General features: G+C 40.4%; 2 protein-coding genes across 3 annotated transcripts in view; one reads left to right on the top strand and one right to left on the bottom strand.

Annotated features, from left to right (window-relative positions):
• Window positions 1–15,253, top strand: part of GYS2 (glycogen synthase 2) — a 70,460-nt gene extending 55,207 nt beyond the window's left edge. Inside the window, exons 12-16 of the mRNA XM_084640106.1 lie at window positions 3,155–3,281; window positions 5,371–5,466; window positions 6,834–6,997; window positions 8,338–8,418; window positions 12,634–15,253. Of these exons, the coding sequence (XP_084496232.1) occupies window positions 3,155–3,281; window positions 5,371–5,466; window positions 6,834–6,997; window positions 8,338–8,418; window positions 12,634–12,849 (684 nt within the window). The 3' untranslated portion in view covers window positions 12,850–15,253. The remainder of the gene's footprint in view (window positions 1–3,154; window positions 3,282–5,370; window positions 5,467–6,833; window positions 6,998–8,337; window positions 8,419–12,633) is intronic.
• Window positions 15,254–15,343: 90 nt separating this feature from the next.
• On the bottom strand, window positions 15,344–24,907 carry SPX (spexin hormone). 2 transcript variants are annotated; one of them, XM_084622055.1, is made up of 6 exons: window positions 24,820–24,907; window positions 23,830–23,910; window positions 23,659–23,716; window positions 22,163–22,225; window positions 21,154–21,276; window positions 15,344–18,004 (listed from the first exon to the last, which is right to left on the bottom strand). In XM_084622055.1, exons 1-6 carry the CDS (start codon window positions 24,823–24,825, stop codon window positions 17,946–17,948), a joined length of 390 nt encoding a protein of 129 aa, XP_084478181.1. In that variant the 5' UTR covers window positions 24,826–24,907; the 3' UTR covers window positions 15,344–17,945. The 2 variants fall into 2 exon arrangements, with proteins under 2 accessions (XP_084478181.1, XP_084478180.1); XM_084622054.1 differs by having other exon boundaries at window positions 21,154–21,237.
• Window positions 24,908–24,939: the final 32 nt, after the last annotated feature.

Raw genomic sequence — 24,939 nt, 5'->3', positions numbered from 1 at the left:
CAACCCTTGCAATGAACATGAACCCTGTATATTTGTGGTAGGCAAGCCCAGTAAAGGTTGAGCCCGTACTCCAAATGTCTCTTTCTGCCCACACTTCTGGACAGGGTTCCCAAAGTGGGTGATGTGGCTTACATAGTCACCTTTAGTGTTATGTGGCTCAGAGAGGGATTGCGTCTCCTTGTAAGATCTCCTTTGGGGCAGTGTACCTAGGTACCACACCCGACTGCGGGTTGTGGCTAAATGCCATACCCTAACTCAGGGATGGCCAAACTTACTGGCCCTCCGAGCTGCATACAACAATCTTCAGAAGTCGAGAGTCCAGGCACACCTACCGGGGGCTGGGGCTCAGGGCTTGCCTGAAGAGGTGCCTGATGGGTTCGGGGCTGCAGGCCCACTCCTGCTGAAGCCCTGAGCCCCGGCAGGAACACCCCACAGATCTGAACCCCTAAGACTCCCCTCCCTGCTGGGCAGAAGCCCCTACCCCACCATCCCACTGCAAGGTAGAGGTCCCAAGCTTCTCCACCTTCCCCCTCCCTCCCCAGCCTGGTAAGTGGAGAACTGGGGGGGAGGTGTGGGGGCTTCACAAGCTGCATTTTAGTGGTAAAAGAGCCATATGTGGCTCACAAGCCACAGTTTAGCCACCCCTGCCCTAACCCATAATGTTCAATTATGTTGTTTTTCTTATTAAAAAGAGGGGATGATGTCACCAATGAACCATCTGAAGATTAGTTTTAGATGTCAACAATATTTCCACAATATGTTTATATGAAGAGATTATAAAAGAAAAGGTACCATGTATGTAGAGGGGTGAACATAAGAGTGGCCATACTGGATCAGACCAAAAGTCCATCTAGTCCATATTCTGTCTTCTGACAGTGGCCAATGCCAGGTGCCCCAAAGGGAATGAACAGAAGAGGTAATCATCAAATGATCCATTCCCTGTCGCCCATACCCAGCTTCTGGCAAACAGAGTCTAGAGACACCATTCCTGTCCATTCTGGCTAATAGCCATTGATGGACCTATCCTCCATGAACTTATCTAGTTCTTTTTTGAACCCTCTTATAGTCTTGGCCTTCATAACATCCTCTGACAAGGAGTTCCACAGGTTGACTGTGCATTGTGTGAAGAAATACTTCCTTTTTGTTTCTTTTAAACCTGCTGCCTATTAATTTCATTTGGTGACCCCCTAGTTCTTGTGTTATGAGAAGGAGTAAATAACACTTATTTACTTTCTCCCCACCAGTCACAATTTTATAGACCTCTATCATACCCCCCTTACTCGCCTCTTTTCAAGCTGAAAAGTCCCAGTCTTATTAATCTCCCCTCATACGTAAGCCGTTCCATACCCCTAATAATTTTTGTTGCCCTTTTCTGAAGCTTTTCCAAGTCCAATATATCTTTTTTGAGATGCAGCGACCACATCTGCACACAGTATTCAAGATGTGGGTGTACCATGGATTTATATAGAGGCAATACGATATTTTCTGCCTTATTATTAAGGCTACATTTATGTCACAGAGGTCACGGAATCTGTGACTTCCAGAGACCTGCCTGACATTCTCTGCTTCAGCCCCAGGGACTGCTGGACTCCAGCTGGCAGCCAGCAGGGCCCTGGCAGGGTTCCAGCAACAGGCAACAGCAGCAACGGGGCCCCCTGCAAGGGTCCAGTGACAGGTGACTGACCCCTGAGGGGGCTCTCCTCAGCATTCCAGGGATAGGCGACAGCTTCACACAGGGTGGAGGGAAAGGGGAACACCTTGGGCGAGTGGCTGGAGGTGTCCCGTTTTCTCTGTGGGAAATATGGTCACCCTGCATCTTCCAGCTGCCCCGAGCAGAGGATGAACCCCACAGCTCCCAGCCACCACAGTGGTGGCGGGAAACCATGGAGCCACAGAAGCAAAAACCACAGACAGGTTGCGGGCTCTGTGAATTTTTATTTATTGCCCATGACCTGTCCATGACTTTTCCTAAAAATAACTGACAAAATCGTAGTGTTACTTATTATCTATCCCTTTCTTAATGATTCCCAACATTCTGTTCGCTTTTTTGACTGTCGCTGCACACTGTGTGGATGTTTTCAGAGAACTATCCACAATGACTCCAAGATCTTTCTTGAGTGGCAACAGCCAATTTAGACCCCATCATTTTATATGTACAGTTGAGATTATGTTTTCCAATGTGCATTACTTTGCACTTATCAACATTGAATTTCATCTGCCATTTTGTTGCCCAGTCAACTAGTTTTGAGAGATCCTTTTGAAGCTCTTCACAGTCTGCTTGGCACTTAATTATCTTGAGCAATTTTGTATCATCTGCAAATTTTGCCACCTCACTGTTTATCCCTTTTTTTCCAGATCATTTATGAATACGTTGAATAGGACTGGCCCCAGTACAGATCCCTGGGGGGATACCATTCTGAAAACTGACCATTTATTCCTACCCTTTGTTTCCTATCTTTTAACCAGTTACCAATCCATGAGAGGATCTTCCCTCTTATCCCATGACAGCTTACTTTGCGTAAGAGCCTTTGATGAGGGACCTTGTCAAAGGCTTTCTGAAAATCTAAGTACATTATATCCACTGGATTCCCCCTTGTCCACATGCTTGTTGACCCCCTCAAAGAATTCTAGTAGATTGGTGAGGCATGATTTCCCTTTACAAAAACCATGTTAACTGTTCCCCAACAAATTATGTTCATCTATGTGTCTGACAATTTTGTTCTTTACTATAAGTTTCAAACAGTTTGACCAGTACTGAAGTCTGGCTTACCGGCCTGTAATTGCCGGGATCACCTCTGGAGCCCTTTTAAAAAATTGGTGCCATACTAGCTATCCTCCAGTCATTTGGTATAGAAGCTGTTTTAAATAATAGGTTACAGACTACAGTTAATAGTTCTGCAATTTCACATTTGAGTTCCTTCAGAACTCTTAGGTGAATACCATCTGGTCCTGGTGACTTATTACTGTTTAATAAAATTATGAATGTTACCAAACTGGGCTTTGTACAAATAGAATTAGGGAGGGACACAGAAGGCAATGTCCAGATTTCTAGGCTTAGGCTAGAGCTGAAGGCACTAACTGCTTGATCTCTTATATAATTAAAAATACTGATTTTATTTTTCTTGCGGCTCTAATTTAAGTTTTGAATATCTAGGTGATATTACACCCAGAGTTCCTGTCTTCAACAAGTCCATTATTACCCATGGACTATGAAGATTTTGTCAGAGGCTGCCATTTGGGGGTGTTTCCCTCATACTATGAGCCTTGGGGTTATACTCCAGGTAAGCAATCTTTAGGTTGACTGTTGTCAGAATTCTAATATGCGTTTTACCACTCAGGGCATTTAAAAAGATCGAGTAGCTTGCCATTCAGTTTCTACTGTATTGATGTAAGAATGCTTTTGACTCTGTTTCCTCTCTGTTACAAAGTTTCTGCTGATGGCAGAGTTTTAGATCAGATTTTTAGCTGGTGTAAATTGGCATTGCTCCATTGACCGAAAACCATCCAGCGTTGTCCCTGCTTTGGACCCTGACTTTCCCACAATCACATGTAAACTTTCTGTCTGCTGTAGCATCAGAAGACACATCCATTTTGTATGCAGTAACATCAAGCATCCACCCTTTAAAAAAAGAGATTTGGAGGAAAGTATATATTGCACTAATGAGGCAATAAAATAGACAACCCACAATGCCCTCAGCTGGTGTAATTTGGCATAACTGCATTGATTTCAATGGTGTGATGCACATTTACACTATCTGGTCATAATATTTTCATAATATTTTCAATATATCGCTGGATATTTCTGTTGGTATTTACCATGAACACTTAGAAGTAGCAATAGAGACCAAGGACTCAGTACATGCACTGGACATCGGTGGAGCTCACAGAGGCCAATTTTCATGACAGCCTGGCATATGATCAAGAGTTTTGGAAGAAGGCTATAAAAATGGCCAACCACAAATAGGGAAGTAGCAAAAATGAAGACAACAACTTACAAGTAGTAACAGATAAGCCTCATAGGATTAAGGTGAGAGATTTAAAGGCGCAGTGGCAGTCAGGTTTTCAACCTAGGAATTAGGGCCCAGATGCTCTAAGATATTTTGGTGCCTAACTCCCATTGTGCCCAAATATCTTTGAGGATCTAGGGCTAAGTGCCTAACTTCCATTTGTGCCTTTGAAAATATCTCCCTTAGTTTGGGTGCTTATCTGAAGCATATCTGTAGTTAGCCAATGAATCTGAGTAGAAATCTCACAAGCTCAAGCTTTCTCAGATAATGCTTAATACTTCCTGTTTCCTGTTCCAACTGGGTCACAATTATCTGGCTGTATTTCAGCACTTTCTCCTCTTGTCCCGGCCCAAACCACGATACAGGGGGAAAAAATTGTGAGAGCTGGGGAAGATTTTGAGGTTAGACCTTTAGATTAGCTTAACACAGAAAAGTTTGGCTGGTACTCAGTTTGAGGAAGTGGTTCTGCTCATCCTAATGGGTTACCTATATGTATCTCCCAAGAATAAAAACAGACCCTTCTTGATGGATTTTTACTTTCATCCTAATCCTAAATTCTATATCTGATATCAGTCCTATTGTCATATAGGTTTTTCTAATGGCATTTTAAGTGTTAAAGATCTAACATGTCTGATTTAAACTGTATGCTGCTTTGTACAGGAAACATGCCTTCCTTTATGGAAGAACCTGTTGGTGCTCAATACATAATAATAATAATTGTTTATTTATTTATTATCACTAATAGTAATAAAAGGGGAACACAATTTGATATCATATTTATGATTTATAGCACAATTTGCGCTGCAGCTACTGTATAATTGGAAAAATAATTAGATAGAATTGCTTTGAAATCATATTTTTATGATTTTTCTCCCTGTGACCTAAGGTACAGAACCCAGTTTACAAATATGGGAGATTAATTCTGAGGCCGAAGTCCTGCATTTGGGCAGTTAGATTTGCAAATCTGTACATGAAATGAGCATGTGCACACAGCAGATGCCGATTTCAAAGCCAAAGGAAGGGTCTGGACATTGCATTTAGGCTCCCACATGTGAACACTGGGCTCACAGAGGGTATTCATTGGAGCTAGCTGGAAAATAGAAATAAGTGCTTGCAAAAAAAATGGGAAACAAATTTCCATTTCTCATCAAAATGTCACTTTCTTTGAACTTTTCTGATTGAATGGCAGTGGAGGCGGGGGAGAACACACAGCAAAAATCATGCTGGTTTTTCATTGAGGTCTTCTGACCAGCTCTGGCACTGACAGGGCTTTACATCATTCTATTTTCTGTTTCTATCCACTCAAGATGAAACCGAGCCAAGCACATTGACATGAAATCTCTTTTTATGTCTCTTTCGGTAGCTGAATGCACTGTGATGGGCATTCCCAGTGTGACCACAAACCTCTCTGGATTTGGCTGTTTCATGCAGGAGCATGTAGCTGACCCAGCTGCTTATGGTGAGCTTGTTAACAGTGCTTCAAAACTCATCCCATTTCGGAACCCAACTAACCAGTTGTTTTGTGACTGTGCATATTGCACTTTCTCTTCTTGCTGAATAAAGATCATTGATGGACAAACCCCAAAGTTCAGCTATTTGGTTTGAATTGAAAGTTTAGGTGTTTATCCAAAACCTTTCCAGTTCTTCTCTGTCCTGTTTTTTTTTTTTTAACCCAGCTAGCTCGTTAGCCCTTCTTCCAACTCAACTATCTCCTTCCTTCAATCCCTTCCAATTAGACTATATATTAGTCTTTCTAAGGGAGTAGTGGAAATCTGCCTCTGCTTTAAGACTCCATGATGGATTTACTGGGATAGCAACAACGGTTTGTGGAGTTCATGAAAGAGAGAGGATAACTTGTCTAAACCAAACTGAGATTCTTATTTACAATAATGCCCTTTTAAAGCACTTTTATGATGTAATGGGGCCTTAATATAAATGAGAATCAAGGCCCACATCCTTAAGATCTGTCCCATAGCCCCGAATCTTCAAAGAAGGAGGTTGAAAAAGAACAAGATGTTGGCACATCATAAAGACATTGCATTACAGAACTTGATGTGCAATAGCAAAGGCCTATTTGCAAATCCTTATTACTCTCATGGATCACAACCAATTTTCACCAAACTTCCAAAAAGTACATGCGTGTCTATGGCTTTACTGCAAAAATAGGTATTTCCGTGGAGATAGCTGTCTGGCTGTAAAATCCTAGTGGCGACAAAGCACTATAGTTTTACCCATTGTTGTGAGTCATGTTCAACCACAGATGCTGGATAAAGTGTTGACCTTGACTAGAAACATTGAGGTAATCGTTACCTGTGCCTTGTCTCCACTAGGATTTTACATTGAGATAGCTAACTCAAGTTAGCTGTCTCAATGTAAAAACACACCATCTTTTGCAGAGAAGACACAGCCTGTGTCATAGGGACTATCTCTTGTCTGCCAAATTTCACACCACCACCGCACACCACTGAGTCACCACAGGTATTCAAAAAAGGTAGCAATTTTTTTTATAATGGAAAAGTGAATTTTTTTTACCACACAAAAGCACTTGCACCATTTTTGCACAGACTTTAAAACAATAAAAGCTGTCCTAAGCTGAGAACAGATCTGCTAAATTTCAGCCTGAAAGGTAAAAAATCAAAAGCATTTCTCACCAGTTGCTGAAATGACCTGTTAGAATGGAAACACTTGTCACACCTTGCTCCACGTATTAAAAAAACAACCTGTTATATTTAAAAGATTATGTGTAAAGAAAGATAGAAATGAAATTTAAAAGGTCAAAAGCTCGCTTCCATACCTGTTCATCTGCGACTTTGTTTTTGTCCTCAGGCATTTACATAGTTGACAGGAGGTACCGCTCTCCTGATGAGTCATGTAACCAGCTGACTCAGTTCTTGTATGGATTTTGCCAGCAGTCACGGCGTCAGAGGATCATCCAGAGAAATCGAACTGAGAGGCTCTCAGACCTACTGGATTGGAGATATTTAGGAAGGGTATATGAATGTGTTTAGTGGGTATATAACAAGCCATTGGCCCAAACACACATCCACCACAATGGTTATTGGGGATAAAATCTGTCATCATTAGCACCAAGGCCCCAATTCAGGGAAGTCTCCCTATTAACTTACAGTTAAGCATGTGCTCAAGTACCCACTTATTCCCAAGCTGAGGAATCGCCTTGATCTGCTTGTTTCAAGAAGGAGCCAAACACAATGTGGTCCTTATGCTCCCAAGCACAAAGACTGCACAAGGCTAGTGCCACTGGCAGCATGATCCTCTCCAAACTGGACAATGGAGAGTGGGCATTATATCATTTTCAGGGATGGTGCAGCAGCATCGCTAGACCTAGAGAGGCATTGGGTGGGCGTTGCACCCAAGTGATTTCAGAGCAAAAGTGTAATTGACTGTCAATTAGATTTGTGCTCCCAAGTCACCTGGGCATTTTTGAAAATCCCACCTATTACCTACCTGCCTAAAATACCATTGGTATTCTGCACCATTCCCAAACCAGGATTGTGCTGTGAAAGCCAAATAACACCCTTAGCCTACTACAGAGAATGATGCAATATCACACATTAGCCAGAGGGAGGTATATCCGTATTCTAAAGTCCACAGGTGAAGAGATGAGTAAAATGTACCACTGCTTTAATTACTATGTGCCTTATCCTGCATTGAGATCCGTTTGGGAGGACCTTATGTCCATGTGGATCCTATTACAGGATCACAGCCTGTCACAGTAAACTGTCATTTCGGTGTGCGCCCTTGTGCAAACCTCATGGAGTTTGAAGTATTGCAAAACCGTCAGACTGGTTTTTTGAATTCGCAAAACCATGTCAAAGTCACAAATCTATTCTCCTTACAATGTCTTCATTTTTGAAGGACGAGTCAGTTTTAACATGTGTACTGTATGTACTGTGTTACAATATTACATTCATGAGCAGAAATAAATATTTCCACTCAGGAAAGAAACCTGTGCTATATTTTTAGGGATAAAAGAATCACCCCACCCCCACCAGAAAACTGGCTGAAGTGGGTGCCCTAGTCTTTAATCTCACAAAAGTGAGAATGGAGTATCTTCACTGAAGCCAAAGAAGCAGATTCTGCCCAGTTACTCCAGTATAAATCTCTCAGGATTTGATCATTACTTCAGTGCAATGTGTCCAGAGTTTCACAAGGGCCATCCAAACTGGGTTAGCCTCAGTTAAAGATTCATTCAATCTTTTGTCAGTGTCTTCTTTGAGAAGACAATAGTGTTACTTTCCCTCTCACTGCCTAAATGTGCCCAAGTCTTCATTGGGTTTTTGCACATGTAGACCTCTGTTTTCTATTGCAGTACTACATGCATGCCAGGCACCTGGCTCTGAGCAGAACTTTCCCAGATAAATTTGAGATGGAACCAAATGCTCCACCAAAGGTATGTCTATCCTTATAGGTGATTTTTGTCTGCATTTAATTACTGTCTTGAGAGAGAAAAAGAGAGGACAGATGAACAGTGTTTGGTTTAACCTAAGAGCGTAAAGAACTCAATATACTTTATTACAGTTAAGTTTTACCAAATTCTGATAGAGTGTATGGATGCCCAATAGAAAACCCCATGAACTAGAATACGGGGTCAGATTCTCAGCTGGTGCACACTAACTTTGATGGAACTATGCCAATTTAGGCCAGCTGAAGATCTGGCCTGTTGGGTAGAAACTACTAATTTCTATTTTTGCTCCCCATAAAACCCATAGGAAGGGTGCTTTGCAGGCCCTCTGCAACAGGAGCTTTGAAGGGGCATTCTGGAAAAGGGTCTGGGGCAAGGAAGCAGGGTCTGCAAATAGATGCACATATACGCCCTGACCCAGCCTCTCTGCATATTCTCATGCAAATTATTTGTACTTCTGGCAGGAATAATCTGAATAGTTCACAGGAGGGGAAGGCTGAGGATGGAGTAAAGGCCACACATTCAATCTACTTTTGTAGCATACTGCATATATATGGCCTCATTTGGGGAGGCATTATGCTCAGTTCTAAATTTAGGAGCCAGGTTATTTAAAACTTAATCAAGGCACTTCATATGGCAATTCATTTTTTAAAAATAACAGCTAGTGATGGGGGCCCAAACCAAAACCCTTGATCCGGATTTGGATCTGGGTTGGCAATTGTGAACACTCAAAAATTTAGCAAAGTTCAGACTGAAGTTTTTTCAGCTCATACGCACCTACGTTCAGGAGTATTCAGGTTAGGAGGTTCGATTCTATCCCTCATATTGATATTTGAGAGGGATTTTTCAAACTGTTGCACTGATGTAATTCCACTAACCAGTTTACTTAGTGTAAATGGAAAATTTATCCTGGAAGTTTTGAGAATCTTGAAGTTGATGAGAGTTGGTTAAGGTTAGGGGTAAGGTTAGTGTTGGCACCTCACAATAGATGGGCTTGGACCACGTATTTTGGTTTTGGACCGAAAATTTACATTTCAGTCAATCTTTATTAATAAGAAAGGTTTATGAAACACGGGGGAATTTTAAAGGGAAAAGCAGAAGACACTTCTGAGACCAATTACCTCATAAAAAATTAGAATATTGATCTACTTCATTGTTTTGCAGTTTGCTACATTTTATAGCTGCTGCAGGGGGAGTTAAATTCAGTGTTTTGAAATTAACATGCATATTAGGAAGCTGGATTAATACTATTTTAGAACTCCTTCCAGACTATTAAGAGTTAAAGAGCATGACAGAAGACTTCGGAAACCTAATTTGCAATAAGATCTTAGAGCTGATTTATGATATGGCCTTGGTGTTATAATAATTTAGCCATGTGTGCAAAACCAGCCTTGAACTCCTCCAAAGATATGGGGAGTTGAAGGTTGTACCACATCTTATTCAAAAGGTAGTTTTCTGTAGATTGGCAATAAGGTCTCAGATGTCAGATTATAATACAGTAACTCCTTACTTAACGTTGTAGTTACGTTCCTGAAAAATGCGACTTTAAGCAAATCCAATTTCCCCATAAGAATTAATGTAAATAGGGGAGGTTAGGTTCCAGGAAAAAAATTTTCACCAGACAAAAAACTGTATTTTTTATATTTATATTTATATATATATATATATACACACACACACACACAGAGTATAAGTTTTAAACAAGCAATTTAATACTGTACACAGCAATGATGATTGTGAAGCTTGGTTGAGGTGGTGAAGTTAGAGGGTGGAAGAGGGTGGGATATTTCCCAGGGAATGCCTTCCTGCTAAATGATGAACTAGCACTTGGCTGAGCCCTCAAGGGTTAACACGTTGTTAATGCAGCCTCACACTCTACAAGGCAGCACGAATGGAGGGAGGGGGGGACTGCATGGCAAACAGAGACACACACCCTGTGTGTAGGAGAGAGAGAGAATTGCGCATTGCCCCTTTAAGTACGCTGACACCATTCTAAGTACATTGCCTTTTAAAAAGATCAAGAAGTTGAGACAGCAGCTGTGGCCAGCAAGCTCTCTCCGTCCTGAACCCTGTCCTGTCCTCACCCTGCTCTATATGGAGATGGGGTAAGCAGGGGGCAGGAGTAGAGGGGAGGGGGACACCCTGACATTAGCCCCCCCTTCTCCCCTCCCCTGCACAGCAAGCAGGAGGCTCCTGGGAGCAGCTCCAAGGCAGAGGGCAGGAGCAAGACATGGCAGTGGGGGGAGGGACAGCTGAACTGCCAGCAATTGGTAGCCTGCTGGGCGGCTGCCGCACAGGGAACTTCAGGGAGGGGGGAGCTGGTAGAGGGGCTGCTGGTCCACCCTGGTTCCAAGCCCCCACCAGCTAGCTGCAATGGGCTGCTCTTCCTGCAAGCAGTGGATAAAGCAGGCGGCAGCCAAACAACGTTAGAAGGGAGCGCTGCACAACTTTAAGCGAGCATGTTCCCTCATTGATCAGCAACGTGACAACATTAACCAGGACGACTTTAAGTGAGGAGTTCCTGTACTTAAAGCTGAGAAGGGTATTTTGCATACAATCCTTATTTTTAACTACTAAAAATATTCCTCTTAGGGCGAAACTTTTCACACCAAGGGTTAACTTTTCAAAAAGCTGGACTCTGCTTTGTGGGGTGCAAATAGTGTTATGTGAGCAGCTAAGTACCTTAGGGGTGCCTGAAAGTACCTGCATGAACCAAAGTGAACTTGCAGTGAAATACAGGCACAACTCCAAGTGTGAAAACAGGCCTGACAAAGGCTTCACTTTTTGAATGATCTTTAATCTGTTTGAAACTGAATTTTATTATTTTTTTTGTAGGGTTTGACAAACTGTATGTAGATTTGGGGGAGTTCTGGCCATTCTGAGTTACCAGATGGAAAATGAGCAGAACTCTTAATTTATAGATGCTTCTTTTGTTTTCCCACATCATTCCATTTTAAAACCTGCAGCTCTGTATTGCCATGAAGAATATGGACTTTTCCTGTTTAAAATTTTATTTAAAATTCGCAGGTGCCTGGGCTAGATCATGCCTGACAGGCATGGCCTGGGGATAAAACAAATTGCACTGCTGCAAAGAGAGAGCCCCAGGATGCCTCCACGAGCTACTTGTCAAGCAAGGGGAGCACACCCGTTGCTATACTCCTTACGGGCTGCAGCTTACTCCCCCTGCTGCATCAGTATGGTTCTGCAGGCCAGGGCTGAGAGTGCTAGGGTGTGCAGGACCCCAGAGGGGAAGGAAAAGGACAGCCCCTGCACTCTTCAGAATTCTGCCTGGCCCTTATGTAGGCTACACAGCAGATGGGGAACACCTCCATCCCACTTCACTTAGTTTTCATATGGCTCCTCCGTGTAAGTTGCATCAACTTTGACTCCCTATCACACAGGCAGTAAATAGACCGAAGGGAGTCTAAGTTTGGTGTATGGGGCAGGTGTGGCCTTCATTCCCTTATACACAGGGACCTACCACATTCACAGCGATGAAAAACATGTCGCAGACCATGAAATCTGGTCTTTTGTGTGCTTTTACTCTACACTATACAGATTTCATGGGGGAGACTAGCATTTCTCAAATTGGGGGTTCTGACTCAAAAAAGAGTTGCGGGGGGGAGGGGGGTGGCAGTCACAAGATTATCTTGTGGGGGCAGGGGTGTCAGGTTATTGCTACTCTTACTTTCGTGCTGCCTTCAGAGCTGAGTATCCAGAGAGTAGTGGCTGTTGGCCAGGTGCCCAGCTCTCAAGGCAGCACCCCGCCAGCAGCAGTAAGTAAGGGTGGCAATGCCATGCCAGGCCACCCTTACTTCTACGCTGCTGCCTTCAGAGCTGAGTGGTGGGGGAGTGGCAGCTGCTGACTGAGGGCCCAGCTCTGCAGGCAGCAGCACAGAAGTAAGGGTAGCAGTACCTCCTACAATAACCTTGTGACCCCCCACCCCCAACTCCTTTTTTGGGTCAGGACCTGTACAATTACAACACTGTGAAATTTCAGATTTAAATAGCTGAAATCATAAAATTTACTATTTAAAAATCTTATGACCATGAAATTAACCAAAATGGACCGTGAATTTGGTAGGGCCCTACTTGTACATCAGTTTTGCCTTGGCCTTCTGGATATATTGACCTATCGTCACTCTGTGTAACTAAACTAGCTGCGCTGGTGTAATGTTTATTTGTTGCTTATGTCTCTGGCAGACGGAAGGTTTCAGGTACCCCAGGCCTTCATCAGTACCACCATCGCCTTCTGTCTCTCAGCATTCCAGCCCTCATCATAGCGAGGATGAAGATGAGGATGAAAGATACGATGAGGATAAAGAGGCCGAAAGAGACAGACAAAACATAAAGTCACCTTTTTCCCTCGGAGCACTGCCACAAGGAAAGAAAAAGCAGTATGGAGAATATAGGAACTGAATTCCTTTGCTGTCACCGCAACATGCTCTTCATCCACTAAAGAGCATCCAAGTGTAGGCTAGTCAATCTCTGTGTTAAGGGCAGTGCAGTGTGGTTAGGGAATCTTAAACAGACATTACTTGGGTTAAACTATTTGAAAACCTAATTATATTTTACCTTACAAGTAAATGGTAATTCTCCTCTCTACTTTGAAGGTAGAAGACAAGATTTTTCCAAGCTTATTTAACCTAGAGAATGTGACAAACTCCATGTGATAGCTCCAGCTAGATCGCACGTCCCGTAGATCAGATTTTTGTCTGTGTAATTATTTGAACTTAGCTGTAATCCATGAAGACAGGTCCATTATAGTCATTCCAAATGAATACCCTACTCCCATCCCTTCCTCTCCCCTTGCAAACAGACACCACCTTTGAGCCCTGAACTGGAACATTTTGGAGAACTAGTTACCTGGGAAAACCTTGTCAGAGTTAAAAAAAAAAAAAAATATTGAAAAGAAAATGGTTTGTTTTTCTTCTGCTGTTTCTCCTATTCTAAATGTGCATCATTTTCCGAAAGTTTTTAAAGTGCACAGAAATCTCTTGGTGCTGCTTGTGGGAAAATTATCTGGTGTTACTCCGTGGGCATTTGCATTTTCAGATGAAGTCATCTGATGGAGTTGTCTAGAGCCACAAAAAACAGCCCACTTTTTTCAATTTCTTTTGAATGCTCTGTTTTATTGCATTTTTACTCTCTCCGCTGAGGTTTGCTGATGAAGTTTGGGGAGAAAAATTAATGTGATTTGTCTCAAGCAAGCTATAAAATCCCTGAAAATGATTCCTTGCCTCTGTGAATAAATCCACATGCCACATTGTGATGGGATAACAGTGTTTTCAAAAATCTAAATTTTAAAGGTGATGACCTTACCTCTATCTGTTAATGGGAAATTTCCAGGACAAGATGACCTCCTATAGAACTACCTGAGTTAGCAGTGTTCATTAGTTAGCTGTGGTACCACCAGAGACAACTGAGGTCAAGGCGCTTTTTTGCTAGACATTGTGCAGTCACATAATGAGAGATAGTCCTTCCCCAGAAGAGCTCACAGTCTAAGTAGACAAACTGTAAGAGGGGAAACAAAGGCACACAGTGGTGCACTGATTCACTCAAAATCACCACACAGCAGATCATCAGCAGAAAGGGGAACAGAACCAGGTCTCCAGAGTCCTAGTCCAGAGCTCTATTCAGCAGACAAGACTGCCCCTTCTTATTGTAATGCAGAGAAAATAAATGGGCCCAGCTCTTGTACCCTCCGTACTAAATGTGGGAGGTTGCCCTTTAAAATATCTGACCAAACCCCTCAAATGAAAGGTGCAACGCGAAAAAAAATAAGAGGAGTGAACTTGAAATAATGAGTAGTGCTTTCCTGTAAGGTGCAATGCTATGTCAAAGTCTGCCCTGACTTACCCTGGTCTCATAGAACCCTAATGAGTTCAGCATGCAAGCCAAGGCAGCATTGGCTGTGGAGTTCTCTTCAGTTTCTATGCTCCGGTATATCTGAGGTAAATGAATTACAGGAATAAGTTGTGAGAGTATAATTTTCAAAAGTGCCTAAGTCCTATTTTCAAAAGAGAATTAGGCCCAGATCCTCAAAGGTACTTGGGCATTAAATCAATGGGAACTAAGTGCTTAAATACATTTAGGTCTTCGGCACTTAGGAGTGAATTACAATGAAACTTAGGCTCCAGAATGCCTACGGACCAGATTCTTAAAGGTATTTAGGTGTTTAAAGATGGAGATAGGCCCTCAGTGGGATTTTTAAAAGCATATAGGCCCCATTGGGAGTTACTTCTGAAGTCACTTGTTAAAATGGGATTTAGATTTCTAACTCACAAAGGTGTTTTTTAAAATTATACACCTAGAAGAAAACACCAGGTTTCTATGACACAAAGATAAATGTGTGTATCACATCAGTCACTGCCCGTGAAATGATGATGAAGAAAAGAAAAATAACTAAAACAATAAGATGACATTTTTCATGAGAACTTATGTTGCAAAATGATGAAAGCCAAATATATTATAAATACCCATTTTGTTCAGAAAACTTTCTGAATGGGGGTGGGGCAGGGGAGAACAACTGGATTTCATCACAAAGCTGTTCATAATGAATATTATTCCTTGCTCTAGTAATTTCTTTTTACTCACTTAAACTACCCATGCAGCTTCACTAGGATACAACAGATCATACTCTCAGCGGGTACAAGTGGGCAATGTGCTGTTCACTTAATAGAGCTACCATCTAGAGCTGAGCAGAAAACATGTTTCCCATCTTGCAAGAAGTTTCAAGATTTTTGAAAAGTATTTTCACACTGACCTAGCATGAAAAGTCAAAATCTGGACAACATTTTCTAACCAAAACATTGAAAAATGTCATATTGGGTCAGAATTTTTTTATTTTTTTATTATTATAAGTTAACTTAAATTTCGAAACAAAAATGTCATTGTGACCTGAAAATGGAACTTTCATTTTGAAAGTGTTGAAAAGGGACATTTCTTCCCAAACTTTTTTTTCCCCAAATCTTTTCTAAACAGGAAATTTGTCAAAATTGACCTTTTCCCATAAACTCTTTTAGTTTTGACAAATCGACATTTTCCGACATACATGCTAAGTCAAAAATTTACTGACAAGCTCTACTGCATTAAAACAACTTAACTCATTCTTTCTGGATCTGTCCCACAGAGTTGCAATGAGCAACATACATGATCCAATGTGCAGATTCCCACAAGATTAAATCCTATACCCATTTTCAGCCATGGCCCCAGTATGTAAGACCACTGGGGAAAATAGTGAGTTGGCTTGTGCTCAAATGCCAAAAATATCCCAATGACACCCAGCTCTTTGTTTCAATCCCATCAGACTCACACACTGCAGTCAACTGACCAGCTTCCTACACAATTGGATGAAAACCAGTTGACTCAAGCTTCACCCAGAGGAGAGTGAGATGATGCTGGTAAAAAGGAAAAAAAAACAAAACACCTTTGATGATCTGGCAGAGATCCCTCTATCTAGGACACTGTCCTCTGCTTATCAAAGTCACGCATGGTCTCTTGACTCCCTTCTATAACTAGATGCCCCAAGCAGCCTACTTTCTCACATGAATACTGTCTCCTTTCCCACAGTAGCCAAAGTGATCTATGCCTCACACCACTAGGCTTACTCATTTTAATTCTGCCCTGAATGTTAGAGGTGGTTTTCAAGAGTATGATGTGTTTTAAATATTACCAAACATTTTTGCCTTTTGATCGTATGAAGGTAGTAAGGACTTAAAATAAGCGTTCACCTAAGACACCAGCTCACCAAAGGTCAGCCCCCATTGATTTCATCTCATTATTGGGTCACTAATTGGCATCTGACAAACTTGGCAGTAGTTAGCTGTCATATTGAAAACATGAAGGCTCCAAGAACAGCTCATTTCCAAGTAAGGCAGACCTTTTATTTATTTTCATGACATTTGTAAGGAATTGTCCACGCTAGTGGGCATGGACCTACAGTAAAACATAAAAAAGTCCATTAATCTTGAATATAGCTAATGTTTTTCTGTAGCTCTGAAATGTTCAGGCACATGAAGGTTAGGATAATCTAACAGATCAGTAGATACATAACCCCTCTACTTTTCTCCAAGGTACGGTACAACCCCAGCTCATGCCAAAAAAAAATACAGAAACACCTGAGGCATTCAGATTAGACTTCATCCAAAGTCCTTTGAAGTAAATAAAAAGATTCCCATTGACTTCATTTGGGCTACAGCTGAAGCCCGTAAGTGGGATTTTGAATGAATGGAGTGATCTAACACCCCCCATGCCTGGGTGATTTAGCTCTGTTTCAAAAACCAGGATTTGGTCATAGTCCATCGAATAATTTCCCCCAAAACTGATTAAAAATTTAGCTAAATTACCAGAAGTATCAATCAACACATCAAAGAAATTAATTCCTCCATTATTTCAGCTGTGTTGTTTTCAGGCATGTGGGAAACAACATTGCATTGATTGCAAATTAGTGGCATTAATCAATGCTGACATCATGAGACAGATCACAGGCAAATGGTTTTGAAAAAAAAAGAAACCTAGTTGCTGGGACACAAGTATCCTGCGGCTATTCTTTACTTACATAACTCCAGAACACTTTCGGTAATTACCATATAACTACATAGCAATGTGAAACATGTCCAGATCAGTGTGGAATAGCAATTAGCTAATTCAAGTGTAATTCCTATATTGCAGCTCAGAAAGCAAATAAGTAAATACATCAATAGCATAAAAATGTGTAATTACATATATTTTCGTGCAATTTCCCTATTGCCATTTGTGGCTAGATTCACTGCTGGCACAACACCACAAACTTCAGCTGATAACAGTGGTGAATTTATCCCATGATCATTAGGAAGGCTCCCAATCCTGGTAAGAATTACACATGTGCATATCTTTATACACTGTGAATAGTTTGATGGGATTACTCACAGTATATAAAAGATAAGCATATATTTTAATTTTGCAGGATTAAGGCCTAGATAGGTAGCCTGTTGATTGTTCACTACAGTATGAAATATCTCCAGCAGAAATCACCTGCTTTGCTGCTCCATATACTAGACGCATTCTAATACTTCATTGATTTAACTGGAACATCAATAGACTGCAAGAGCACTGCAGGTGGATTGCAGGACCAGCAATGTGGTGGTGAAAGAGTCAGCTGCTGTCATAGGTTAAAAAGTGTTTACGTGCAGAGTTGGTTGGAATATGGTGAAAGTTTTTCCATGAGAAGGTTTTGGAAAAATTATCAAAAACAATTCAATACCGATATGATGTCTGGGTCCTGTAAGCTAAGACATTCCAGTGGTTTTTAAATTTTGGGTGGCACGCAATGAGGTTTAAGATAGGAAATCAAATTTAAAATAGTTTCCGTACTGAACAATAACCTTTAATCAGTTTGCATTCAAAATGCAAAAATGGCTCCAAGCTTTATTCCTTCAGAACACAGGCGGAGTCAGATGAATCAGAATATTTTGCTTACATAGACCATGGGTTCAAGGGAGATGAGTAGGCATGTTGATGCAACTTGAAATATTTCACCAGTTTAATAGATTGTCTGTTAAGTATCCAGGGTGATCGTTGGTTTCTTCTTCAGCTGCAAGACAATAAAGACAAGATATGAGCTGCATGAAAGGAAAAGTCTTAAAACACAGGAAGTTCAGCTGCTAAAGTGACAGAGAAACCTGAGACATACCCCTATTATATGTAACTATCTGGGGAAAAACAGGGGGCTTTGTGATGTAAGTAGTGATGATTTATGTTTTCTGTGTTACTGGACTTTTAAATACAAGATGATTGCCTGCTTGCTAGAAGCCAGGGCTATATATTATGTCAGGATGGAGGATCTTAAAGACAATAAAAGAAACAACATTTCTGGGAAGGAGATAGCAGTGTATTTGTTCTTTCGTTGGGCATTCTCCTTAATCTTTAATCAAAAATAAAAATCATCTAGGTTGAAAATGCATGCCTTACTCTATGCACTCTGACTCTGTCATCCCCTAGCACACTAAAAGGTCATGTTTTTCTGTACGGGGTTTTCATAAAAGCTGTAACCAGACTCTTCACACAGGAGTTAATGTAATCAGAGTTAAATAATAAATCAGAACAACCAGAAGAGTAAGTTTGGGCGTATAGAGGAGGGGGAAAATACATTTTTTTTCTGTTGAGATTTGGGTCATTTAGCAGGGGAAGGCTCTCACACCAGGTATGAGAGCAGATTGAAAAAAGGGGGAGGGGGAGCATAAAATTCTAAAATTTCTAAGTATTTCATAGGTTTCAGAATTTAACCCATTTTTCATTTTCTTGAAATTCTTTCCTCAGTTGTTTCCTCAAATTTTTTTGCTTATCCAAATGAAAACAAAAGTCTGTAAAGTTTGATACAAATGGCAATGAAAAAATTATAGTAAAAAAGTCAATTTGTTGTTTTTGTGGGCAGAATATTTGTTTGTGTGTGTGTGTAAAACTTAGCTCTGATAGCAAGATTATGAAGGACAGGAAGAAGAATGGAGCTAGATTAAAAGGGGGAGCATGGGGAGGAACAGAAAGAAACCAGGGGCCAGATCCTCAACTTGTAAAATGTCAGAACTTTATCCACTTCAACTGAGTTATTAAAGTTTACACCAGCTAAAGATCTGGCCCAGCGTCTGTATGGTGGAGTAGTGTAAACTCAGGGAAAATTTAAAATTAAGTAATTTTGAACTGGCTCTTGAAATGAAGGGGAAGCTGGGGGGTGGGGTAGGATGAGAGGTTAAATGGTTACATAAGCACTGTGTTTGACAGCTATGTTTCTGTAACAATCTTTTGTGACACTAGATCCATGGTCAAGTATGTTGACCACCACAATTAAATCCATGTTGAGTGACATTCACCTTTGTGCAAAGGGCCCACAGAAAACTTACACACCAGTGAATTCCCACTTTTTATTTTGAGGGCTTAAATGATTAATAGGTTTTGTATTTGCTCTCGGTAAAGGAGGGAATTGGACGATAAGAGTCTTACCTTCCTTTCTGATTTCTTTGCAAAGAAGAAAAGTACTTAGGGCTCAATTCTATAGGGGGTAGAGCGCTCTGGCCTTAGACTAGCACAACACATATGCATGCGCTTATCTTTAAAGAAGTCCTGTTGACCTGTTTAGGCTATTGATGGTTTAATTAAGCACATCCTGAAGCACTTTGCTGGATTGCAAGCAAAGCGCTCAGCACCTTGGAGGAGCAAGCCCTTAATAAAGATAAGGAATTGGTGAGTTGTGGCAATTAACATTTCCAGCCACACATGCTTAATCAGGTCTGTCGTATCTCCTATTTTCTGGTTATAAGGCTGACACTGTGGTTCCTTTTTTCTTTGTGAACAATAACAAACTGGAAAATACAGTTAACTTTCTTTTACAGGGCTTGAACTTGATGTGGTTTCCTGCTGTCATTAGTAACACACAAGGCCAAATTCACTAGGTTCACAAATTCACCTTCAGCCTGCACACTGTGTACAAGATACTATGTTTAATATTAAGACCTTTCACTCGGTTCTGCCATTTTTGCTCGGGCAAAACCCTTGTTGACTTTTTAAGTTGAGGGGAGTTTTGCCTGAGGCAGAATAGAAGACCTGAACGCTTTTCTTAATATTAAGCACAACATATTGGGAGTTTTGCCAGAAAAGGACAGGACTGGGCCCAGTACAAGCGCATACATATAGCGTGAGATTCTGTGATGGGCTTGTTTTTACTATGTAAAGAAGGTGTGTTCTTAACTCACGTTAGGTAACCTGAGGCAAAATTCTAGTGAAGACAAGACAGTTTGTAGTGTTCAAATGAGTTAGCAGGTTGAGTAAAAGGCTATGGGAGACTATAGGGTTTACCTTGACTTGCTAACACATGTAAAAACTACAGACTGCCTTGTCTCACTAGGTTTTTCCCTCAGATTAGCTAACTCAAGTAAAGAGCACACCTTTTTTTCATAGTGAAGACAACGCTGCAGAGGCAGAGCATAGAATTCACTGCCCACAAAAGGCTAAGGGGACTTTAAGCCACCTTGGTGCCTTCCCAATCCTAGGCTGTTCCAGGGACTGGCAAAACCCCCAGCATAATTGACACAGCTCTGGGTGCCTGTCTAAGTTACCACAGCCTCCTGGGGCTTCCTATGGACCACAGCGCTGCTTGGTTTTGCCACAGCTCTGTGTGCTGCAGCCCCACCTCCTGCCCCAGACTTTCCCTCAACATACCCCCTATGCCAGGGCATTGTGGGGTCCTTGGGAGGCAGCTTTAGCACCGTCATCCACAGTGCCTGTGGTGTGGCTTTTAGGGCTTTTTCACATCAGCCCAATGTACCCGGTGTAAAGGAGCCAGAGGTGGGGGTACAGATCTCACCCGTGAACTGTATTCTTCAGAAACAGGAACCCAAAAGAGGAGTTTACTATTGGAATGTCAAGTCACTATAAACAGTCCCTAGAGCCCAAACAAACAAGTGTCAAGATAACAAGAAGTGAGTCCAGAATTATGGTGGTGAAATTACCCAACAGAAATGAGAAAAGCAAACAGCAAAGCAGGATAAGCCAACATTTATCCTTCCATCAGTTCTCAGATATATGTTCCAATCTCTCTTACTGTAACCTCTAATACAATATACGTGAGGGCATAGTTTCTACTTGTAATCAGCCAAATGAGATCTTCTCAGATTCATTTTAAAGCATTAATAAATGGAGTATTCATAAACCCTTTAGAAGCGCAGAGTGTAAAATAAATGATGCATTTACCTTCTTGTGCTTTCCGTAAGGAGTTAAGAAATATTTCTGCAGCCTCCGACAGAGCTATAGGATTTGTATTTTGGCTGCGTGTTTCTGGAGAGACAAAGCCAACACACTTTCTCAGATCTAAACCTATACCAATGAAGCACAGTTAGCCAATGTGTGTCTGCAAAATTTCTGCATTTCACATTCTGCCCTTGCTTTTTTTTAAACTTTACAAGTTGAGAACAAAAGGGACACTTTTAAAAAATATATATTTTTATAGGCTGTTTCAGTCACTTTCTATACAATTCTCTGCCTGAAAATAGCCCATTAAGTCACTAAGAGAAAACAACCTCATAATCTTCTTAAAGAGAAGGAAACAAATGTAATTCTTCCTAAAGCCTCCTTACAGCGTGAAAGGTAGATTCTCTTTTTGCATACATTTGTTATCTAATTGCAAGGTTCAGTTTGCACCATAAATATAGTCTAAATGAGTGTTTTCTCTACCGTCATAGTTTGACACATTACAGTAATCAAGAACATACCTTTATTTTATTTTACTTTTTGCCAACAAAGAGAGAAAGTTAAAGGGGTCTGCTTGTTCTCTCGCTTACACCAAGTAAATCAGGAATAATTTAGTGTAAGATGATGCATTTAAACTGGCGTTAGTGAGAGGAGATTTAGGCTGTTAGTCTCTCCAATGAGATTTTTGAAATGATTAAGCTATTCAACTCTTAATATTCACTGCTCCTTTGAATTTGATTCTAACAAAACAAAACATTAAAAAGTAGCTTCCCTCAGTTTAATTTTTCTCATTTTCTCCTCCTCCCATGAGAGAATGTTTTGTTTACTGTTAAACTGAAGCTTTCTGCATTTCTTATGCACCTGCTGTTCACATCCACCTGATCAATTCTGATGCACATCATTTTTGGGAGGGAATAAGGGTTATAATATAATAGTTTAATTATATTATATTATAATAAGGAATAATATAATAGTTTTTCCCTTTAAAAAAAACATTTCCAGATGAGCTTACCTAGCTGCAATCTGTCATAGAGGTCCTTCCTCTGGCTCTCATCTGAGATGAATCGACGTCCCTCTAATAAATCAATGGAAAGGGGGTGAAAACAAAGCACCATACCCATGTGAACCATAACTAGAGATCCCTAAAATAGTAATTTCAAACTGTTTTATAATAACATTTATACAACCATACAAACTTTCTAGTGATATATATCTCCATCTGTCTGAGATCCGTTGATTTCAGCGCAATCTAAATCATAGAACAGAAAGTTTTATCGGAACTACATTCTGTTCCAAAGGGCTGATGATTTTCAGCCTTTTCCATTGTTTTGTTAACTTTTTCTAGGAGTTGCAGGTGAAATTTACCAGCCTCTTCTTTCACATGCCTTTGCTGTGCTACATCCCTGACACCCTATAAATCAACTGCTTTTAAAGGAACATTGTCATTTTTTTAAAAGAAAATATGTGATACTCAAACAAATTACTTTGAATGTGTCAGTAATAGCAATAAACAGATTAGTAAAATTACAACACATTATTAAAAATATCAATTTGTTTTTAAAGCAGGGGCCAAATTCTCTGCTGGCATAAATGGAGGCAGCTTTCTTGACTTTGGTGAATTTTCTCCCATTTGCACGAGCAAATATTTTGGCCCTTAATTTATTTTTTAAAATTATTTATGCTGTTTGTGTTTTGCATTTCTATGAGTGTAGACTATGAAATTGATTTTTTTTTTGTCTATAGGAAATTTTACTGTTAGATTCTCATTGCTGTATTGTTTGGGTGGCAAACACAATCCAAAATGTTTATTTTGTTGTGTTGTTTTTTTTAAAAAAAGCTGTTTCCATTGGATTGTTTAAAAAAATGGTAAAATTTCCATTGGATCTTAGTTTTTTTCTTTAAACCACAAAATTTCAATTTGGATCAAAATTTGATTATTAAGCACTATCCCTTTAATGCTGGACTAACAAAAATAGATTCATTTACAGAATGCACTACCAAGATATAGGTAACACTGTCTTTCCATCCTTGATAGCAGATGTCTCTTGTGGTATGAATTCCCAGCACAAGCCAAAAGGTTTGTATTAGAAAATTCTGCTACCCTGTTGTTTGTGGAGATGCTTTAATAAAGCACAGGCGAGAACAAGGAATAATTAAATATATCGAATGTATGTTAAGTCTTTTAAAAATCAGTGTCAGAAGGGAAAGTTATTTTTTCCAGTAGATTTAACAACCAACCTGTAATTACATTTCTTTTGGAAATGTTTAAGCATTTTTTTGTTCCAAAATTACAATTGTTTTTCTTCACAAAAAACAATAGCAATGCTTTCAAGGTAAGAAGGGATCATATTTAACACATCCCTATGATCCTTTGAGCTTCCATTTCCACTCCCCTCCCCTGCTATTTACTACCCCTCAGTTTTCTGCTTGTGTTAAATAAAGCATATAAAGAACAATCCATTGGTAGAGACGTTACATTCCTTAAAGCTGAAATAGCTTGGGACTTACGTGCACCCTTTAAATAGAGCATAGCCTGAGGAGTCCAGTTTCTTCTTTGGAAGTGACCCTTCACACCAAAGGAGAGAAAAGTGACCTGTTATCACAGCCCCGTCACTAACAACAACAACCACCTGTGAGAGTTATTAATGCATGTACATTCATTTAGATAAAGCACTTTACCTGAGGAGCACTCCAGGAGTAAGAGATGAAAGAAACTGCAAGGAACAGGGCTATGGCAGGAGCTGTCAGTCTACGTAATCCCTGCACAGGACAAGCAACCACAGGGACATGAGAAATTGCACCCTTTCTGCTCAGCTTCATCTTCTGATGTTATTCCAGACCCCCTTTGCTTCTAAAATCCCTCTCTTCCACTGATTACATCACAGCCAAGCCACATCAAATTTAAAGAGAGGTTGGATATTAATATCAGACCATGTGAAGTTCCCTTATGGATGTAAATTACCATTGACATGAGAACTTTGTATGCTTTCTTTTACAAATATGCAAGGTCCTCAGACACTGCGGTGATGGACACCGTCTATAAACCCAGAGAGAGAGGTTAGATAATATAAATCACCAGTTTACACTAAACCCTGGATGATAATGAGATGATAGGCAAATATTTCTATATTCCAATGTAGGGGACTTGGCATTTTAAAAACAGTAAGGCAGATCACTGCTTTCTCGGTAAGTAACCATTGTTAAACTTAGTGTCAGATTTACATTAACCAGGATATTGACTGATCATACAAATGTTATTGTAAACACATACTAAAATCTTGGGTTTTGCACACTGACCCAGCACTTGCAAAGGAATATACCAAACACAAATCCTATGTAAAGCAAGCTGAATCTCTACTTTGTATACACAAAGCAAGCCTTGTTTTTCATGCATTGATGCATGTGACAAGTAAGTGATAGCATACAGCTATCATGACTCACAGATGTTTGTTTGAGCCTGTCTGTTTTAGAAGTTGTGCTGTTAATGGCTTAATCTGCTTGGTTTACAGTACACTGAAAATCACCATAACATTTTTTCTTGTTTTCTAACTTAAAAATAAAACCTTACAAACCACCCCCATTGTTCCTAAAATAATACATACAACTAAAACTGTAGGAGAAACTACTATTTACCAAAATGTTTCCAAGTATCAAAAGCTTCTGACTTACCTTCATACTTAGTTCCCCTGTAAATCAGTAGTCTTGGATAGGGTGAGCTAGGATTGTGTGTTAAGAGATTTGATCTGGTTGCAATTTGGGGTTCCCTTTTTAAGTCTTCTGAGTAAAAAT

Source organism: Lepidochelys olivacea, assembly GCF_965140295.1.
Source record: "Lepidochelys olivacea isolate rLepOli2 genome assembly, chromosome: 1".
In the NCBI taxonomy this organism is placed as follows: Eukaryota; Metazoa; Chordata; order Testudines; family Cheloniidae; genus Lepidochelys; species Lepidochelys olivacea.
This window is presented reverse-complemented; position numbering and strand designations above follow the sequence as displayed.